Source organism: Syngnathus floridae, chromosome 3 (assembly GCF_059516105.1).
Source record: "Syngnathus floridae isolate MCC-2025c chromosome 3, RoL_Sflo_1.0, whole genome shotgun sequence".
Classification (NCBI taxonomy): domain Eukaryota; kingdom Metazoa; phylum Chordata; class Actinopteri; order Syngnathiformes; family Syngnathidae; genus Syngnathus; species Syngnathus floridae.
Window position 1 is genome coordinate 21,414,470 of NC_142415.1, and position 21,448 is coordinate 21,435,917.

Sequence of the window (21,448 nt, forward strand, 5' to 3'; positions counted from 1 at the left end):
CGTGTATTGTTGATTTTATCACCCCAGACTGATTGTGTTTTCTCTCTGGGTGTTTAGACTCACTTGGTTTATTTTTCCTCCCCCTTTCGTTTTTTTTTCTTACGTTCTCCACCTGTTTTTATTGAGTGATTTCCTTCCTCCTCGCCTACGGAGGGGCTGCTGCTGCCGCCGCCGCCGCTCCTGGCGTTGATTGCATGTGAACTCCATTTTGTAGCACTGTGACAGATGCCACAAACAAGAGCACGGATCCGATTTTGGTTGGAGGCTGGCTTAAGGAATAGAAACATAAATACTGCATGCTGGCTTTCTGGATGAAAATATTTCAATATATAGAAGTAGTTCAAATGTGATTGTCCTCCACATTTTTCTTTTTATCACTTCTAGTTATTGAGCCATTAATTAGATTTATTTTTCATAGGAAGTCCTCGTCGCTCTAAATATTGATCGTGCTTTTTTTCGATTGATTGTTTTATATTTATTGCCTTTATACAAATATTTACTGTAATTGTAACATTACCACTGCATTAGTTTGGACTGTTCTGATTAGCATACAAAATTGCAAAAGCAGAGAGGTGTCCAAATATTGACATGAAATTCATAAAATGATCACTTTAAAATAAAAGGAAAAAAATGTGGAATGTGTGTGCGCAGGTTTCCGAGACTGGGTTCCTAAGGAGCTGCAGCGGGTCGGCTGCGTGGAGCTGCTCAACACGGTCCAGAAGAGGGTGCGACCCAAATTGCACGCCTTTGGCGGCATACATGAAGGTCAGTTGTCGTTTTTCTTTGAATCCCTTTTTGAGTCCTTCCGTGACGACATTTGCCATGGTTGTGTTGCGCTTTCCAGGCTACGGCATCATGACGGACGGTTACACGACGTTCATCAACGCGTCCACCTGCACCGTCAGCTTCCAGCCCACCAACCCTCCCATCGTCTTCGACCTGCCCAATCCTTCCAGCTCCTGAGACCACAGCAAAGGGGGGGGGGGGGCGGGGCTTGGAGGTGAGAATTTTTTTTCTACAAATGTCAATTAAAAAAACAAAACAAAAAAAGAAAAAGAAGAATGTGTCTTTGCAAACTGTTGGTCCTCTCCAAGAATTTTTGGAGATGTATCGGGTCAAACTTGAAGGAGAATATCGGTGTTGGTCTTTTTTTTTTTTTTTTGGATCTGTGATTGTATTTCCCACACAAAATCAACATGTGTGGAAGTTTTCACCTCGAGACATCACTTGCCTTTTTTTTAAGGGGGGGTGTCAATTATGAGCCACTTTTTTTGTCATCGACTTCCCTTTTCATCTCAGAGCTGCATCTTGTTGCTTTTTTTTTTTGACTGCAGGGAGAAAAATGTCATCCTGTACCACCACTGACAAAAAAAAAATGCAGAACACCGGTATTCTCCTTTTCCCGGGGAATTTTGTGATTAAACAATCTTGCTCTTGATAAATATCGGTCAGATCTGTAAGATAAATGATGCTTTGTGAATTTGTACAATTTCTTTGTTTGGTTGACCGAACAACGGATGCCATCTATGTTTTGCTGTTGTATCATCCATTTTTGTGTTTTAGTTTTGATTTTTTTTTGTTAGTTTTTCTCGTCAGTTGCGCTTTTCTTATTGGCTGACAGGGACACTGCCTTAAACTAGCTTTAATGTTCTCAGCTAGAGCTCCACTCTTTCTTTCTGCAAAAATCAGAAAGAGAGAGGGAAGAAAAAAGTCCTTATTTATTGTCCGACTTTCCCGCTAGACAACACGGAACTCGCGCAGGGACCGAAAGCTATTAAATTACAGCCCAAACGTTTACTTTAGATTCCATCCTATTCGATGACTCCTAATTTGGAAAGTTTATGTATAAAAAATATATATATATTATATATTCATGTTGTAAAATCTCTGTACTAAAAGTTGTGTTTAACGAGGGTGAAGGAAGGGTGGGCGGTCCTTTTTTTTTTTTTTTTCGTTCCACAGGGTTTTTGTTTTGTTTTTACGTCTTGTTCATTTTGGATGAGAGGAAACGTTTGGCCGTCACGATCCATCAGGTGCTTTTGATTGCCTGCCTAAACATGCTTATGTTGTCCTTTCAAGTGTCATTCTGATAGTTTTTTTATTTTATTGCTTTGTTTTCTTTCTAATTTTGCACTGTGTGTAAATGCAATCTTGCTAGCACAAAAAAAAAAAAATGTTGCCAATAGTAGTTTTGACTTTGCTGCTGTAAATGCTCTTTTCGTGCTTTTATTCCTTCCCTTCTCTTTGGCTCTCTCTGATTGTATGGAAATGTTAGTCCTCTCTTTTCTGTTCATTGTGATATATTTAGCTGCCTTTATATGCAAATAAAATTGCAGATTTTTACTTATGAAATCTTTTCGACTTTTAATGCAGCAGTGTTGATGCCGGGGCGTCGTTAAGGTCTCAAAGAATATTTTTATTTCTAAATGTCACTTAACGTTGTATGATGGAGGGCGGGAAAAAAACACTTTGCGGTAAAAAGTTAGTTTTGCTAAATGTCACCATTCTGACATTTCTATCGTATACTTCATTCTTATTATGTTGGAAATGATTCATTATATAGTTTGTCATTTAATGCACTTGAACCTGAACATTTTTTTGACAGAATGTAGGTTTCCTTCTCTGACCCAGATATTTGTGTTGCGGAAAAAAAAAAAACCACAAACCAGAGCTTAGCAATAAGGCCTAGATAAAATCATCGGCGCTCATTTCTCGCATGATTTCATCAGGTTTCCTTCCTTTCCACCTCTCGCCAACACAAATCTGGTGTAGTCCAAAAATAAAACAGGCTTGACTTGTAAGGCGCCTCTGCCAGCCTTTTTCCCACCGACCCCCCTCCCGTCACCACAACATCAAAGCAGCCCGACCAATTAGCTATTCCCCGAAACAAGAGCGGCAAAGCATGGCCCCGCACCCACCAGATCCCCCCGCACATTACCATAATCCAGTCTAATCATATTAACACGGGCCGCAGATGAGCAGGGGCAGACATGACTGCATACAGGCACCTCATCTCGAGAGGCCGTCCGTCCGTCTCTGTTGGCTTGGGGTTGTAATAAATACTCGCATGTACGCCATCGCCCTTTAACGGAACGGAGCGTTCTTCTCGGTCTATCAACCCAACATTATACTGGACTGTATATAATCATGTTCCACGGATTATAACGGAGTATGAAAATAACAATAATATGTAGGATCTTTCTATTTCAGATAGAAATACCGTATTTTCCGGACTATAAGGCGCACCGGACTATAAGGCTTACCTTCAATAAATGGCCCATTTTAAAACGTTGTCCTTATATAAGGCGCACGGGACTATAAGGCGCGCTTTTCGGCTTTTTGAAAAAAAATTAGGTTTTTAGGTACGCTTTATAGTCCGGAAGATACGATAGCTTGAAAATCATTGGGAATGTCCACTCACTGGATTCTAATAGAGTAAGGCACTAACGGAGCTAGGATTTTTTTTCCTTGAGAAAAACACTTTTTGTCATATGGAGAGTATATGTTGGTCGAAGGGATTCCATCATGAGATTTATCACAAAACAACATTAACAGAAACGCCTTTAAAGATTTTGGCCTTTAGCAGGTTTACCCGCAGAATGTAAATCCTGGTGATGGTGAAGCGAGTCAACTCTGCACCTCTTTTGGGAGGGAAATCTCTGTAATAATAAATATCCTGATGATCGTCCATGTTTTGGCCATACCTGTAATATCCTTAAAATGGGGACGAGAGGTCGCAATTATTTTTCGAGCTTCGTTGAGTCTCGAGAAGGCCACCACTATTGTGTGAAGATGTAGTTCTTACTGGTTCAGACCTCAAGATGAACAGTAATGGGCTCGGGACACGTCCTTGAGGAGAACCGTTTCCCATGAAGATTGCGATGAAGTCGTTCTCCACTCACCCACGTTGCCATCTGTTCATGAAAAAATCTAACAGCACAGGGGGATGCTAACACCTAAGAAGGATCGTTTGCTCACCAGGCACTTGGGGGTGATCGTATTAAATGCTAAGCTCAAGTCCACACGCAATATTCGTGTTCCGATGATTCGGATGAGGCAGGCTAGTAGGTAGTTAGCGATGAAGCTACCGATAGATAGATAGATAGATAGATAGATAGATAGATAGATAGATAGATAGATAGATAGATAGATAGATAGATAGATAGATAGATAGATAGATAGATAGATAGATAGATAGATAGATAGATAGATAGATAGATAGATAGATAGATAGATAGATAGATAATCATTCTTCCAGTGTGACATTCCTTCTGCGCAATCCCACACAATATAAATTTGCTTGATTGTTTTGTATCAATTACGTGGCACGCAAAAGAAATGAACAAATGGAATGCCTCCCCCGCACACATAAATGGAAATTTACAGCGCACATAAAGACACGTGTAAATCAGTGAGGCGTTCAGGTTTAATGTAGTCACTTGCCAGTGTAAAAGCTAATTTAATTAAACGGAAAGTTCACCGGCTAATGATGCAGCTTTGCTAATTATTTTCTGAATTAATTATTCCGCCGCGGAATGAATGGATGTCGTCACCTCTCCTTACGTTCCGACTTCTAAAGGAGCGCTGATTGAACTCTGAGTGAATTGACCCCCCAACCCCGCCAACAATATGTGATTATCACAAGTGGATCACGGCGAAGGATGACTACTTCCCTCGTGCCTTTACAACGCCGCCACTTTGACATTGACTTCCTTCCACATTCTTGCTTTACATGACATTTAGAAAATAACTGTAATTACAATTCATTGGCCTCGCCGACTTATTATTCACTCATTTAGAACATTGTTTACTGGCAATTTCAATTGCAAAGTAAGATGACTACATGATGTCTTCCTCTGCCTTTAATTATATAATAGTGTGGAGAAAATCAAGTTGGTGATAAAAGTTGTCTGTATAAACTTGAATGGGAAAATGTTCGAAATGTTGCATATATAGCTTTTATGATGTCTGACCTTGGAAGAAAGGATCACAAAAGTAGTCCCGAGTCTCTTCATCTTCTCGCCTTGTGTCATAAACATGTGAACGTTAGAGATATTTTGACATTCTCTTGAGATGCTACTATTCACGATGTAGCTGTAAATTCCAAACAGCCCCATTGTGGCACAAATAATAGCTTGCGCTATTCTTTTGTATTCTCCAGGCATTTTTCATGAAAAAGAAAAGTTACATTCCACCGACTTGCTTTATCTCTCCGTACACAGGGATGAAATTGATTTATTGACAAAATGGCTGGATACATATTTTCTTACACGACACTTTAAATGACATTTTTGTTTAGTATTGTGATGAATAAAAAAAAAAATAGTCTGATAGTCCCCATAAAAGTTCTTTTCTAAACATTGCAGTAGCTTCAGGTTCACCTGTCAATCAGCGCAAAAAATAGGTGCAAAAACACCAAATTAAACCGCCTGTTGAGCGCCGCTTGTACGCGAGCAAGCAAACAGACTGAGTGAACAGCAGTGCGGCTCAGAGGTCAATACTTCATTAATGTCTCATTAATGTCTTCAAGCCGATTCATTCAGTTTCTTACACCAGGCGCGTATTAATAGGAAGGAAGGAGGGAGTCCCTCAGCAGGACATGGCGGATACCAGATGGACAACGCGTGCGTCATGCCTCTGGTGGATTGCTGCAGCCCGGCAATTGCTCATGACGGTAACCAACACACGGTATTAGCCAAGAGGTCACAGGAAGTGACCCCGCGGGCCCCCCTCTAGCTCCGCCAGTGGATATGTGCTTGTTAGAAGTTACATTTGAGTTTTTACACTTTAATTAAAGATAAATATGGAGTAATTTATCATAATTATTATATTATTTTTTATTATATATATATATATTATTATATTTAATTAGTCATTTTGATTTAGAGGGGAAAAACCACAGCAAATTATTTATTATTACTAACCCCAAACAAGAAAACAGGAAAAAAAAGAAATAAAATAAATACCAGGTTTAATTACCAGCTAAAATGCTGTTGTGCTTTAAAGTGCTTTGTTTACACTTCGCTTCATACTTTTCAACCGGAGAGCTTATGTCGAGGATGAGCAAAAAACGATTTGACTTAAACCGCAGCGGCCCACCGAAACAAAGCGTACACAAATTAGCGCTTGCGTCTGATCTTCACATCCAAAACTCGCATTCCACTATATCATTAATAGCAAGCCAATCCGCAAAAGCCAAAGTATCACACAGAGCAGCCGCTGGCTTATGACAGTAAAGCCGTTGAGATCTAACAGTGAAAGAGTATCTGTGGAGGCCTTTGCATGTAATCCGGAGGAATTCCTGGGAAATGGTCAATTGGCGCCAGTCTTGCGGAGCCCGGACGGAGCCTGGCGACTCAAACGCACATAAGCGGAGGCTCACCCAGGGCACTCAGTCCACCTGTTGGAGTTGGCAGTGCGAGTTAAGAGCAGACATGAAAGATGGCCTCTTGCGTCAATCAAGTTGAACATCACCACACACACTAAACTCAAATTCCTAAATTCGTAATCATTTGCATTCCCAAACATGAGTGCAGATATTTTGCAGATATTTCACTTCAGTTGCCATTGACGGCAAAGATATTAACTGGGTTGGCAGTGAATGAATCAATTACCTTTTCTTCCGTCTATATTTTTGAATTTCCGACCTTCCCCTCCGCAAACCTTGACGGTGAATTCGAATGTGTTGACATAACTTCTTTACATGCCCTGACATGGCCTTCGTTAGGAAAACACTCCTTGAGTCTCTTCATAATCATATTAATCCCCTCGGCAGGCGGCCAGATCATTTGACTCCTTGAATGCGTATGGAATAAGCTTATTAAAAGAAAAAAAAAAAAGATCTGTTCCCTACACAAGGCAAGGAAATGTTTTATTAATTGGCTTCTCTGTTTTATTTACCTGCGAGATGGTGCTCGCCCGCAGCGTTTCCTCCCTGTGGGTCTAACAGCGCCGTGGCCTTGAGACCTCAGTTGAATCATTTAATTAAGCGTGGCACTTCTCTTTTTTTTCCGTGATAAGCCGTGAAGGTGCACGGCCTCCTTTTAATTGAATGTCCATCTGTGTAATTATTGTCTATGTTCACACAAAGGAGACGGCGGGGATATCCGCGGCGGTGCCGATCTCAATTGAACAAAGTCGCGGGATTCTCTCGGTTCAAACTCTCTCCTAAAATATAAAAACTTTTGAGCAGTTCTGGGGAGATGAAGATTTGGAGCACAACATTTCTGTCACCTGGGTGAATCCTTCAACATTAAAAAAAAGCATAAACCCAGGCAGTCAGGAGTTGCTAATCCTGAAAGAAATGAAGTGTGGATCATCAAACATAATCTACTTACTTCATATTTTCTGCAGCTTAGTTCACACATGCCCGAGAGAGAAAAACCAATCAAGGGCTAAGTATCTGTAAAAGACATACAAGAACCTGCAAAAGTCTCCCAAAAATATGAAACCTAAAACTTATGTGCACTCATAACAGCCCTCAAGTCAATGTTCATATAGTCATAAAATTGTTCGTAAAAAGATAAAAATTCAGTTTTCGGTGTTTCAGTTCCTGCGAAGTCCACACAGTAAAAACAGAGACGATAAATTAGGTGTGTGTTTATTCATATGCATCTGTGTGTTTGTGTCGAGGGACCGGCGTGATGGAACGAGCGCCTGGTACACCAATCACAATTACTGCAAGATTTGTTCAAACAAAATCTCAAGATGAGGCTCATTGGCGCGACCACCTGATCTCAATCATCAGCAACAATAGCGCATTCGCCCCTTTTTTTTTTTCCTGCAGCACAGTGTGTCGCTATTTCAATCATTACGTGAGACATGGTGGAAATTATAAAAATGATCGATTGTGAACAATATTGTTAAAAGTTGATGTTGTTTTTTCTAGTTTGTTTTTAAAAGTTCAACTTTAATAATCTGGTGATGAAATAAGAACAAAAAGAGCAATATAAGTTTAAGATTTGTAGTTTGTTGCATTGACGAGAGAGCCAGCCAACTACTTTTGCTATGCTAACTGCGTCTGGTTGCTCTTTAAAATGTTTCTCTCCTGTGTGTATTGATTTAAATAATTTGCACAAACAGGAAGGTACGGGCACAAATACACGGAGGCTCCTCTTCAACAATTTGACACATGCTTTCATTGAAGCGAGCAGCTGCTCGATAGCGCTAAGGAGGGATGGGGATTGACTCTGGCATAATTACACAAACCCCTGCATGAATTTGGTCCCAATTAAAGCTAAACACTTAACCCATGCTAAAGCTAAACGCAGAAGGGCAGATCAATGCTGCAAGGCTTTTTTTTCTTCCCTTGAGTGGCCGCCAGACTTCTCCAAAACAGGCCTATTACATATGCGGTGCAGCTTCTTGAAGATAATTACGGCGCTTCGACGCTGCGGGACTAGTCAGGTGGCGCTATAGCTAGCCTCCCGAGAAATATCCACTACATTCATGTTCGTAGGCATGCAGATGTAGTCTTCTTTACAACTCTCAAAACTGATTTTTATGAGGAAATAGACAAAGTTGACCTCAAAGCAGTGGCGGCGCTACAGTGGGGGCTGCAGGGCCCCCTCTAAAATTTGCTTGGACCCTTAGATAACTGATCTTTGGATATTTTCAGATTTTTTATGATCAGCGTTTTCTGAAGAATATTTGGGGTTTATAAAAATATATTTTGTTTTTGTACTACGGATACCTTAACAAATCCTTGACCCTCTGCCGCCTATCCCCCCCCCCCCCAAAGAAAATAATCCTAGCTCCGCCAGTGCCTAAAAGGACACGAGCCTTCTTTTGTTTTTCACCTGTCACCACCGCACTTTGGAATGTCGATTTGGCTGCAGGAAACTCAATCCCAAACATGGCGGCACGGGAAGAGCAGAGAATAAAAGCGGCATTAAGACGGTCCATACACACACGGCTATGTTTTATTTTAACTGGCGCCAAGGTGAAAGAAAAACCTGTCAAATCTTTTCATCGGACAAAAAAAAGGCGTAATTTGTATCGAGTGAGTGAAGCTGCAAAACAAACGTGATTTTCTTGTTCTTTGACAGGCTGGAATTATGTTTCAAAAGTGCGCAAAAACAACAATGATTGAATGAGGACTCAAAAGCAGTTTACTTTTGCACTGCTTCACTTTTAAGTGGCATTCTGTAATTTATCGCTTTGTGGTTTACCGACATCGATCGGCAAATGGAGGATTCGCAAACAAGTCCTGTTGCGAGCCAATTTTAATAAGACATTTACTCATCTATAGAGCAGGCACAAAAGGTTTCTCATCACCAGCCAAGCCATAAATTTGGAGTTACAGCCAGTGTCTTAAGGACACGGAGATGGGCAGACTCGGCCTCCCTTTTTTGTCTGGCCCATTGACATGTAAATGTCCTCCTGCTATAAGGCATCAGCAGAGAGCAGTGGAAGAAAAAAAAAAAAAGTCCACTGAATTGAAATGTCAATAGTAATTTTTGGCATGCGAGGGACATCTGAGAGTCAGGGGCTGCCTCCCGGGAGAAATGCAAAAAAGAAGAGAGTCGGTCGAAGGAAGTGGCGGGAATGCGAGGGGAGGACGCTGGCTGTGAAGGGGAGGGGCGGAAAATGGAGAGATGGAAGTAAAGGGGGTCTGTGTGATGGAAGAGAGGAGGGAGGGGGTAATAGCAGTCAGAAGGTGAGCTGTCAGAGGAAAAACAGGCCAGGGGCATTGGAGGGGGGGAGGAAGGCGAACAGATGAAGAAAGATGGAACGGGGGGGGAGCTTGTGTCCTCCTCTGGGAACGTCTCCTCCGTCCTCCTCTACTGATGGACAGGCAGAAATACCACCAGAGCCACCTCCCGTAATGACTTGATGAATGAGCCTCCATCCAGCCCACCACCTTCGCCGCCCCCCTTCCCCTCCCCTAGTACAAAATCACACAGCAGGACTCTGGCACGGTAGATGCATTTACTCCACCACGGCTAGTTTGAGATCTTCTTAGAACTGCACGTTTTTTTTTTAGAGTCGCTGAGAGCAGCCCGTCTTTGTGCAATGTTTCTTCTTCTTCCTCTTGTGACTTGTGCAGTGAAAACATTGTGTGCTCAGAGTGGCAAAGTCATTAATAGTGGATTTTGCAATCAATGGCGGGGGTTCTGTCTTGTTTGTCCAATCAATTTAAAGATTGCCGCCATCTGTGGTCTTCACTGTAAAACAACCCTGTTGGGAAACAAAATGGGCCGGAAAAAACTTCTTTCAAAGAAGCAGCAAAAACATTACAAACATCACCGCACTACACATTGCTGATTACTAAGTTCATTTTGTATTTTGGAGGAAGAAAAAAAAGACTCTGTGTAAGAGCGATTTTAAAGAGGACGATTGATGTGAAAGGGTGAAATTAAACAAACGAGTAAATTTTTTTCTGAGCGAGTCATTCTGGATTTTAACCACTGCATTAGAAGCAGAAAAGCTAACTATAAAGCGTGGCGGTAGCTTGAAATTGCCAATTAGTGAGTCATCATTATTTTCCATTGCACATTGTGCGCACGGCTTCTACTGGGCTCTCTTCGCCTCAGTATGGGTCAGTTTTCTGAAATAAAACCGCAGAGAACCTCTCTACACAGTCACAACGAGACCCGTTGACAAGCAAGAGTTGAGAATGTACGTCATAGCATGAGCTTCTTGGCCACAGTGGATAAACATTAGATTCTAGCTAAAGCACGGAATGCAAATTAGAAACGGCCAAGCAAAGATGAATCGCGATGAGTTACCTCTGGGATCCTCACCAGAATTACTCAATCGTCATGAAAATGTCGCAGAATAAGAAAACTAAAAAAAATGACCCATTCTCTTCTTTCTCCATTCGCCGTCGAGTTGGTTGTCCTTCAAGCAGTGAGTGCGAGGTTGGAGCCTGACAGAGGCCAGAGTAATCTACAGGACAGGCCACTTGAAGACAAATAGCACAAGTGACGGTGGAATAAAATCAAATACCATGACCCACATGTTCGCCAAGCTCAGAATCTGTCTGTCTTCACCTGAATCAAATTCACAAAAGTTTTTACGCGCCATGTATGAATATAGAGAAATACAACTTTGGTTAGCTGACAGAGCTCCTGTCTTTTCTCATTGTTTTGGCCAGCCGGCTCTCACCGTTGGTTGCAGTGCAAAGGAGAGAGACAATCTCCGTGATGCAAGGCAGGAGATTTGTCATTTTAAAGCGTGGGTCAAACGGCCTCTCTGGCTATTGATTGGCTTGTCCTCCTCGATTACTCTGTGTTATGTATGGCTCCCTTTGTCAGAGGTGCGACAGCCACAAACACATTCAGCTCAAGCACCTTCGATCGCACATCAAGAGCCGCAGAATGCTGCCTGATGGACTAGTACGGTTAGCTAGCTAGCTAGCTCTTGGCCCAGCTTCCTTATCCAAGATGTTCAAAATGTATCTTGGCTTAGGTTTGCTAGCTAGCTAGCTAAAAACCTAGATAGCAAGCTATAATCACCCTCTTGGCCCTATCTTAATTATCCAAAATGTATCTTGGCTTAGGTTTGCTAGCTAGCTAAATAGCTAGATAGCAAGCTATAATCACCCTCTTGGCCCTATATTACTTATCCAAAATGTATCTTGGTTTAGATTCGGTTCACATTTTGTCAATGTACATATATTTGGTGTGATTAACATTACGTCATACTCTTGCTAGGTCCACATTTCTGAGACTCAAACTGTGATTGTGGATATACTACTGCCGGGGGCAACCTTATCGTTTCAAATTTAGCTAAGTTGACGGACATCTTTCCTTGACTTTGCGATACTTTATGCTCCAGTTCTAAACTGTAAATTAAGAAGGGTGGATTTGTTTTGTCGTCTCTCATTTCTCATCTTTCTCATATTACGAAGGTCTCCCTTTGTGAAATTAAACACAACTCTCCAATTCAAGTAAATACTTGTGCTTATTCTGTAAATTGCACTCGAAGAACATCTTCACATTATCCTCAAACTCAGCTCACTAAAGTTCAGTGTGCTGAAAGAGTTTTATTTTGCTCATGGTGTTAATGAGCCCAAAACTTCCAAATCAAGGATTTTGTGTGTGTTCTTAACAGAATGTTGTCATCAAAGCTCCTCTTCAGTTTCTTTATGAGCTCTTAGAATTTATTGCTTTCCTGAGTGTGAGCAGGGCTGCTTAAGTTTTTATTGACAGACTGTGGTGACCTTGTGGCAAAATCACGCAATTAGATTTGAATTAGTCATTTGGAGGACTTGTATTTTATCTTTATCATAAAACTTAGTGAAAGCAAAATTAATTGAATGCCTACTGCATGACTACAGCTACCTGGGTTCCCTTCATGTGCAAAGGCAGGAAATACATGAACGACAGTAAATATCCCTATTGCTATCTATTCATCAAGGTATCCATCCATTTTCTGAAGGACTTCTCTTCATTAGACCGACACGTGAGTCTGGGCGAGAGACTGCAGTACAACCTTGACTGGTTTTAGTGATATGCGTTCAATTTGCCTGATTTTAAATTTATGAGCCTCCCAAAAATATATTTCAGAACCTCAGCAGCATTGTGAAGCAGACAATCCCACACTTATATAACCGAGAATATAGACATCTGTGTTTTTCAAGATTTCGCCGAGGTCATGTTAATATCACGTTGCTGTCAAACACTGCCAACTACTGGCCTGGCATAGGTATTACAGCGATTTCAAGTCTGAAAGTACCTCGGAGAGTATTATGTCAACGTATCTAAAGGTGGTAAATAATTTCGATATCATTCCGGAATATGTGGTCTCACCCCCGACTGACCCCCGTTGTGTACGGGCGGCAGTCTATGACGAGACCTTGCATAATGCATGAGCCACCCCGCCTGCCTCTGCTGAATCAGCTGCCGCGGAACATCACCGCCTCTGCTGATCTGCGCGGACAACAGTCCGTCGAGGCCACTGAAGACATGTGGCCTGTGACGTCCCCCTTACGCCTTCCCTCCCCCCTCGACAAGAGCACTTGATCACCCAAGTAACCTTTTGCATGAGTGCACTCAATCTGCCACTGCAGACATGGTGCAGACAGGGGGCATTAGGTGGGATTATCACCCCAACGGCCCTTTGTTGTTGGGATGTCCATCCCTCGCCAAGCCTGACCCCTCCCCGAGCGACTCCCACCACCCTTCCGCCCAGCTCTGCACCACCCTGGCACTGCTGGACAGGGAGGTGGTTCTCTGGAAGACCGAGAGAAGAGCACCTAACCTCTGTGGAATCTCTCACGCAAATTAAAACGAACTCACAAAGACACACGTCGTGGGTCAAGTATGATCAAAATGATTTGGGCTGCTTTCAGAGAAAATGTCACAAACTCCAAGAAACCTGTTCAGTCTTCCAACTCTGTTTTGAGTGATTACGCAAATGTGAAAAGTTGATATTTTCGAAGAATTTGCAATGAAGCCACCATTTCATAGTCGCTGGAGAAATCACAAGTCCAGAACTAATCAATTTTCCATTTGCGGGCGGCTGATCTGCTGGCTGAATTTCACATGCTGGGAATGTTTTGCTAAACGTGATGAGGGAGAAGTCAGAAGAACATTTTTAAGCATTCATTCTGACAGAACAAGGATGAGACATGACCCGAATGGCTGAGGTCCCCTGAGTAATGGGACAGCTAAATGCCCAGAGGTTAAAGGGGAGAACATTTAAACCAGTATATGGAAGGCTTGGCCAAGGTTTTGGAGGAAGGAATGACCAGTTCCATATCTAGTGTGAAGGCCAGTACAAAATTTATGGATGTGAGCGTCAACTTTTCAAACTAAATGTCTTTTGAATGCAAATTAGCGAAATATTACATTTAGCGAACAACAGCCTTGTGTCGAGGTTCAAATATGGCCGATCAAGCATCTTCCACCGTCAGTGGAACTTTGTAAAATTCCTTGAAAGTATCTCAAGGAGGAAAGTTGTATTCATGATCTGTATTGGTTGGATTAAAGTGAGATTTGATTTGTTATATTTTCTTGTGGGGATTTTTTTTTCCTACGTATTGCTTGTTAGGTTTTTGTTTCTACCTGATCTTGTCAGACCAGGTCTCTCGGGTCAACCAATCAGATCACTCAGCCGCTCGGGTCTTGTCCAGGTGTACCTTGTTGCCTTGTCAGTTTGTTTGAATTTAGTTCGGTGGTGTCCGTCAGACAATTTTTGCTGTTTCTCTTCCAGTCAGTGGTCATGTGCGTTTTTATGTTCTGTGTTGCTTTGTTATTTTACATCTTGGGATATTGGGGACATTGGGGGTTTTTCCATTTTTTTTTTTTTTATAGATAAACTGGTTTTGGTTTTTGACTTTTTGATGATTCAGCATTGATTTTTTGTTGTTTTTTGTATAGATGATTTGGTTTTGGTTTTTGGGGAATTTTTTAGATGACTCTAGTTCAGTCTTGAACTCCCTGCTTCCATGCACTTGTGTCCTAAAAAAAACACACAAAAGTTTGTGACAGATCCCAAATAAAATTTTCACATTAGCCCTTACTGAGTGATGAGATCAAGTAAATAAAGTTTACCCGCAAAAATAACACACTGCTCTAAAATTAACCCTTATTTGAATCGAATTGATGACTCGTGCGACATCACTATTGAGGCCTCTGAACAACCAAGCGGTATCCTTTTGTGAGGCAATTTGGAAGTTCCGTCGTACTATATCATGTTATCCCATATTGCGGCAATATTAGGAGCACACAGGCAAGAGTGTGTAAAATTGGATTCCTCCTTCTCATTCCTTTTTTGTCCAAGCTCAACTGATTTCACTGCAGCAACCGAGGCTCGCAGCGTAATGTCTCCCCACCGATCGTCTCTCTCCGACCATCGTGCGAAGGCACAAAATAATCCTATCTTGTAATTTGGTGCTGTCCCTGAACCCCGAAGATGAAGCTCTTGTCCTCCCTGAACTCTGACCGACAATCTGTCTTTGCCCAGGACATAATTTCGCTGCCTTTATCTAGCGCCATTCATCAGCTCTGGCCTTGCAGGTCCTCAGTTCCACCCAAGCGTAACAGCTCATATTCACACTGATTTACTTCTCCAAGCGTCTGTAACTGTCTGTAAAAACAGACTCATTCCACTTGATGACCCCACCAGTTCTCGATTAGTGTTACCATGCAATGGCTTTTTTTTATGTTCATATTGGAAGTTTTGATGATGCTCCTTACTTGAATAAACCTCAAACTGAATTTGAACAGAATTTGTGGAGTGTAGTGGATTTGAAGTGTTTATAAAAATCCCAATAACAAAGAGAAAGCAGACTCACGAGCCTTGGAATTTTTTTATTATTCCTTTCTATGGTGATTGAAGAGTTTCCATTGGCTGACAGCTGTGCAGCATCCAACACACATACACACGCACCTTTTTATGATAATTAACTTGTATCAGCTCTGGTCTTCTCACTTTCCAGTGTTTATATCTCAAGAGAGTCTGAGTTAAGTGTTCTGTGAAGAGTGCATATTACTGAACCCCCCCTTTCCCTAATTTTCATTACGATCAAACAGTCAGCTGTCAGGTTCAGTTAGATAAATCCACTCTTTTGAAAAAAAAAATATATTATCTGTGCCTCAAAATAAATGAGGATTTTCGTTTAATATCATAACTCTCTTTGCAATATTGTAATCACTAACTTGTGTGTATATGTTTTTTCTGCTCATAGATTTTTTTTCAGTGTTGCCTCTTTTAAATCTTTGTTTTAACTGGTAATCCACTTTCCTTAAAAATTAATGTTTCAAAATTCCATCACCAAGATGTTGCTGGTGACTTTTATCAAGTAGCATTTTTTTTTTTTTTTTTGCAGGAAAGTTGTTTTGAAATAGACTGAAAACATTTATGTTTTTCAAGAACTGCACAAATGGGCTAAAACATGAATGAGGCTTGGTGAGCATGATCACACAGCTGGGAGGTACTATCCATTGTCCAATATCCCCCTTACATGTTTTTACTGGATGACCCTGCTTCCTCTATTTTCAAAAGCCGCTGACTGCTTATCCGCGTGTGCTCGTGCGTGTGCGCGCGTGCATTATTATGAGAGAAATATCATTTGATGTCATTTGAGGGAAAATTGCTCTTATGGGACATATGAAATGTGTAGGGGTGGCAAACCCTGCAAGAAAAGACGAGTGCTCGATGGAATAAATTCTCTCCATTTATTGAACTATGGCGCCATCTGCTGCTTTTCAAGTGGACGTGTAGGAACTTATTGACTCAAAGGCTATGTTACATGGTCAATTAAACACTTCAAAATAACCGTGTATTATTAAGTGTATTATTTTATTATCATTACGCAGTATTTGATACATGATAACTGCGCGACGGGATATTTTATTGTTAAAGGGTGACCATCAAATTAGTTTGTATTTTCTTAATTTAAGAATGACTGTGACACTTTGTGTTGTGTAGGCGTCTTTTTGCTCCATTGTTATCCAGTTATGTACCTCAGTAAAATTTTAATTAGTGTTTTTTTTTTTCGTCACAATTTGTAAATTGATACACAACACAGTCAAATAACAGTGATAAAAATGCACAAAAATATAAATTATGGCTGTGATATAATTTTCACTAAGACAAATGTAGGACACATTTATTTTTTACTGAATTAGATTTTCATTTATTTAACAATTATATTTGTCACGGAAATATCTTTTTTATTCTGAAAGGCACGTAGCGGAAGTGAATTGTTGACTCCGGCCTTTCCATGAGCAGCAACTTTCCCTGATTTCCTTCACAACAAAATGGACTGGAGCAAAGGTGGTCATGTAAGTCTGTATTTTAATATAATACATCTCTACTACATTTGGCTCGCTTTGCAAAAACACTCTTTTGTCACATTTTAATTGATTTGCCAGCTTGCTAGCATTGTCGAACTCGTCTGTCTGCAAGTTCCTTGAAGGCGGAATAACCTGTCCTTCTCTCCACTCACTGTCAGAATGTTAGCTGCAGGTCGCTAGCCTCATGCTAGTAGCTTTACAGTAAACATTGTGCACGCTAGTTACTTGACATTTCTTCCTTTGTGTGCACCATTGCTTGTGTTGGCAGCAGAATTTCTACAAACGGGCTTGATTTGAAGTATTAGAGGGGACTGACAGTGCAGGCGTGCAATCAGTGCAGGAGACGTCTTCCTCATATTTATCGATCTGATAATGTTTCCTTGATTCCTGCAAGTGTCTTAAGCCTCATGATGCTCTGATGACTTTCAGCATCACAGGAGTAATGTTATTTTTTTCAAAACACGCTTATTGTCATGTCAACATAATTGTCTATTATGTACCCTAATTAAAATATGCAGTCATTAAAAAAAAAGATGAATTAATGCAACAAATATTTCAGATTCAGATTGCCCACTTAGAAGTCATGTGCAAGTTCAGGGCATCATGTTCCAACACCTACCCCAAAAGTGGTTTTGAAATAACGTTTTCCGTCTGTTATTGCAATGAAGCGGATTACATCACAGTTTGGACATTCTTTTTCTGTTTGGATTGTTGCAGATGCACAGTCATGCACATGACAGCTGTCAGGATGGACACTCAGGTCATTCTCACAGTCACGGGCCCAGAGCGGCAGCGTTTGGAGCCATGGGGCTCCCGTTCGTGCCGGCTTTTCACGGACAGTTTGGCAACCACGTGGATGAAGCGTTGGACCTGAGTCTACAGTCGAAGAAACGGTCGCACCTGGATGACAGCAGCAGCTGGGACATAGTGAAGGCATCACAGTAAGATTTTTGGCATGCGGTCGATGAAGACATCGTGAGCATTTTTTTAAAAATAGTCACCACTTGCACTCAAACAAAGCGGCGCCTCGTGGGAATGAGGAAGTATGAGAAAAATTATCTGCTGAGTCATACCTGTGTGCTTATCCAAATGGCCACTCCCTTTTCTCACTGACGTGAGAGCTATTCGTATTTGTAATATTTTACTGTCATCTTTGTAAATGTGACTGCACATCGTAAATATTGCACTGAAGGTGGTTTGAAGAAAATCTCAAAAGTAAAAAAAAAAATGCAAAAGTGTTAAGACTTGTGTCCCTACGAACTCCATGCAGGTTTGGCATCTTGGATCGCTGTAAGGAGCTGGTGGAGGCCGGGTATGACGTCAGGCAGCTGGACAAGGAGAACGTGTCGCTGTTGCACTGGGCGGCCATCAACAATCGTTTGGAGCTAGTCAAGTACGAACATGAGCAAATAATATTCAAATAAATGTATGTAAATTAAAACCATGTTTTTTCTAGGTATTACATTTCTAAAGGAGCAATAGTTGACCAGCTTGGAGGAGACCTGAACTCAACTCCTCTTCATTGGGCCATAAGGTGGCGACCGACACCTTTTGAATATCTTTTATCGATCGGTCATAGACATATGCTAATAGTAACCTCTCAGTCCAACTGTCTTCAATAAGATTTTGTGTTTCTGTGAGCAGACAGGGCCACCTGCCCATGGTCATTCAGCTGATAAGGTACGGAGCAGATCCCTCCATCGCCGACGGAGAAGGTTATCGCGCTCTTCACCTCGCCATCCTCTTCCAGCACATGGCCATAGCCGCTTATCTTATGGCTAAGGGGCAGGTTAGCGCCAAAACACGTTTCTATTATATTTTACTCTACCATGCTCTTTTTTGTCCTAATTTTGGACTTTTTTGCCTTCCAGGAAGTTGACAGCCCTGACTGCAACGGGCAGACGCCTCTCATGCTAGCAGCCCAGAAGATTATCGGGTATGCTTCAATTAAAGACTTTTAAATTCATTCAATGGTATCTAAAAAGTATAGTGACACAAAAAATCTCTTTAATCCTGAACTAAATCAAGAAAAACATTTAAAAAAATGATAGATGATATCCGGGTGTCCACTACTTCTAGATGATTTTATTGTCTGCTAATGTAATGTGGCTGTTAGCAAGAAATTAGAAAATAAATTGTCTTTGCATCGCAGGCCTGAGCCCACAAACTTTTTAATTAAAAACAACGCTTCGGTGAGCGCCGTGGACAAAGTGAACAGGAACACTCCGCTACACTGTGCCGTGCTGGCGGGCAACGTTGATGCCGCGTGCGTGCTGCTGGAGGCTGGAGCCAGCTTGGATTTGGAAAACATCAACGTGAGCCTCACTCAAAAACACCCGAGTGCCACAAATATGTCGAATCTTTCTTTCCACTGCCAGCAGTGTGTGTATGTTTCATGATAATTTTTTTTGTCGTACCTCTCACAGGGACACACACCTCTGGAGTTGGCCCACCAGGTGCACAGCCCCCTCCTCATCTTCATGCTCAACCAAGTCCAACAGGAGAGGAGCCGAGCCAACTCACGCTGTTTACGAATTGTCACCAAATACAAAGTAGGCAAACATCACTACGTTCTACTTTCACAGACATAATGTCATTTTTGGTTTTCCTCCTCCCTTCTAGATGTTTCTTCATTTTATGCTCTCCACCGCCATTTTTGGCTGTTTGGCTGCCATTTTGGATATGAATTCCGACTCCTGGTTGCTCAAAGGGATCCTGCTGGCATGCGTGGTTGGTGCTGTCAGTTTGGCCTCGAGGTTCGGATCTATTTGCTCTTGTAAGATATTTTGCAGGATGTACGTGAAAATATGACCACGACCTGAATCTTTGTGCCTCAACAGGAATCTCCCCAGTGCCATGTTTCAGTCACTTGTACCAGCCACAACTCTCATGGCCTCCATCTTCTGGATGCTCGTCACTTGGTGCCTCTGGTTCCTACCAGATATCCTTTGCACGTGCCGTAGAATGTAGGACTATGTTGTCCAGAGTCAGCTTTGAATTTTATTTTAATTCAGAGCTATCCCAGCCAGTAGACTCTTGTTTCTTAACGTCTGCGCCCCCACATGGCCACAGCGCCACGGTGCAGGTTCTTTTCACGCTCACCGCCACCGCTCTGCTCTACTACTACCTGCGTGCCTGCAAGACTGACCCTGGATTTGTAAAGGCAACTGAGGAGGAGAAGAAAATGGTCAGTCTTACTTTTTTTTTTTTGGGGATGATGAGGCTGTTGTCACTAATGTTTCTTTGCCTCTCCAGAATGTCTTGGTGTTGGCTGAGGCCGGCTGTCTGGACCCGAGCATCTTCTGCACTTCCTGCATGGTAAGAATTCCAGCAAAACTGCTCGAGCTCAATCACAGAAGCCGCCGTGCAATCGTTGACGCTTTGAATCTCTCTCAGCTTAAGAAACCAGTTCGAGCCAGCCACTGCCCGATATGTGACGCGTGTGTCGCCAAGCAGGACCATCACTCCGTATGGACCAACTCTTGCATCGGTACAACGGCGTCATGAGGCAACGTTTCCGCCGAATGTGAATTCCGTTTGACTGAAAGCTTTTTTTTTTTTTTTTTTTTTTTTTGCAGGAGCCAGGAATCATCTTTACTATGTCCTCTTTCTGATCTGCCTCTTGCTCATGGCCGTCTGGATGTTCTACGGTTGCCTCGTGTGTGAGTCATGCTTCCGTAGCACCGATTTACTACTTTCCTATTAGACAGCGCCACCTCAGGTTGTTTAAAACAAATCACGAATGAGTTCTTGCGTTTCCAGACTGGTCGAAACATTGCATGCCGCAGCACGAGGAGCACGGTCCGCTGGCGGTGGTCTTGGCCATCATCAACTGCTCTCCGTGGTTGCTGTGCATCTTCTTCTTGGCCTTATACCACACCTGCTGGTCCAGCTTCATCCTACTCCTGCAGCTCTACCAGGCGAGGCGTTCGTTACCGTGCTGAAGTATCGTCGCCGAAGTCCATCCGTCTCAATGAACGGCAATTTTTTTTTCTTAGATCGCTTTCCTCGGACTGACCACTGCCGAGAGAATGAGTCTGAGTATACACGCAAGAAAACACAGACTACCCTTGTCCCTGTCCCAAAATCCATACAAGTGAGTTTTTAGTTTGGCCCCGTTCTGGTCTTGATTTGTGTCCAATCAATCCATGCCGTCTCTCCATAGTTTGGGTGTCTTGAGGAACCTGGTGTCCTTCTTCCAGCTGCGCTGCTGCGGCCTCTTCAAACCGGCCATCATCGACTGGACGCAGCAGTTCCCGCCAGGCCGCGACCAACGTTTGTTCAGACACACGGACATGGTGTAAATCTCAGGAGAGACCTTAAACCACCGCTTCGGACCAAAAAAAAAAAAAAAGCACAGGGTCATTATTTATTTTTTTAATCCATCCAAAGGCTCATTATAAAAGGGAAATCACTCCAGTGGATTTTATTTTCTTTTTGTATAGGCCTGTTGCTGCCTTTTTGACCTGTGGAAGTCAAACACATCACTTGCAAATATATTGTAGAAATGTACAATTTTTATTGCCATTTTAAGTTTCTCACGCTTGTTTTTTTTAAAAATGGAGAGTAAAGATATTTCTACGTGCTAAGTGTGTTTTGTATGAATGGCATGAGTTTCATAATGAAAGACCACTATGTTATTTCAATAAAAGCAACTTGTTCTTAGGTGTGGGCTCGGAGATTGTCTTTCTCTTTTCACA

General features: G+C 42.0%; 2 protein-coding genes and 1 long non-coding RNA gene across 3 annotated transcripts in view; 2 read left to right on the forward strand and 1 right to left on the reverse strand.

Annotated features, from left to right (window-relative positions):
* The window catches only part of mpped2a (metallophosphoesterase domain containing 2a), a 37,169-nt gene extending 34,817 nt beyond the window's left edge, over window positions 1-2,352 (forward strand). The window contains exons 6-7 of the mRNA XM_088371178.1: window positions 652-765; window positions 845-2,352. Coding sequence (XP_088227304.1) covers window positions 652-765; window positions 845-963 — 233 coding nt within the window. The 3' untranslated portion in view covers window positions 964-2,352. The remainder of the gene's footprint in view (window positions 1-651; window positions 766-844) is intronic.
* Window positions 2,353-3,657: 1,305 nt separating this feature from the next.
* LOC148401105 (uncharacterized) lies at window positions 3,658-4,643 on the reverse strand. Its single transcript, XR_015857441.1, has 3 exons — window positions 4,554-4,643; window positions 3,816-3,930; window positions 3,658-3,714 (listed from the first exon to the last, which is right to left on the reverse strand). It is a non-coding gene; the product is annotated as an uncharacterized LOC148401105 (long non-coding RNA).
* An 11,992-nt stretch (window positions 4,644-16,635) lies between these two features.
* Window positions 16,636-21,413, forward strand: zdhhc13 (zDHHC palmitoyltransferase 13). The gene is made up of 17 exons (XM_088371408.1): window positions 16,636-16,736; window positions 17,466-17,689; window positions 18,019-18,141; window positions 18,205-18,282; window positions 18,393-18,537; window positions 18,620-18,684; window positions 18,901-19,063; window positions 19,175-19,300; window positions 19,371-19,504; window positions 19,589-19,689; window positions 19,811-19,935; window positions 20,004-20,066; window positions 20,145-20,238; window positions 20,327-20,410; window positions 20,511-20,668; window positions 20,747-20,844; window positions 20,914-21,413. The coding sequence occupies exons 1-17, from the start codon at window positions 16,713-16,715 to the stop codon at window positions 21,050-21,052; spliced, it is 1,944 nt and encodes a 647-aa protein (XP_088227534.1). The 5' UTR covers window positions 16,636-16,712; the 3' UTR covers window positions 21,053-21,413.
* Window positions 21,414-21,448: the final 35 nt, after the last annotated feature.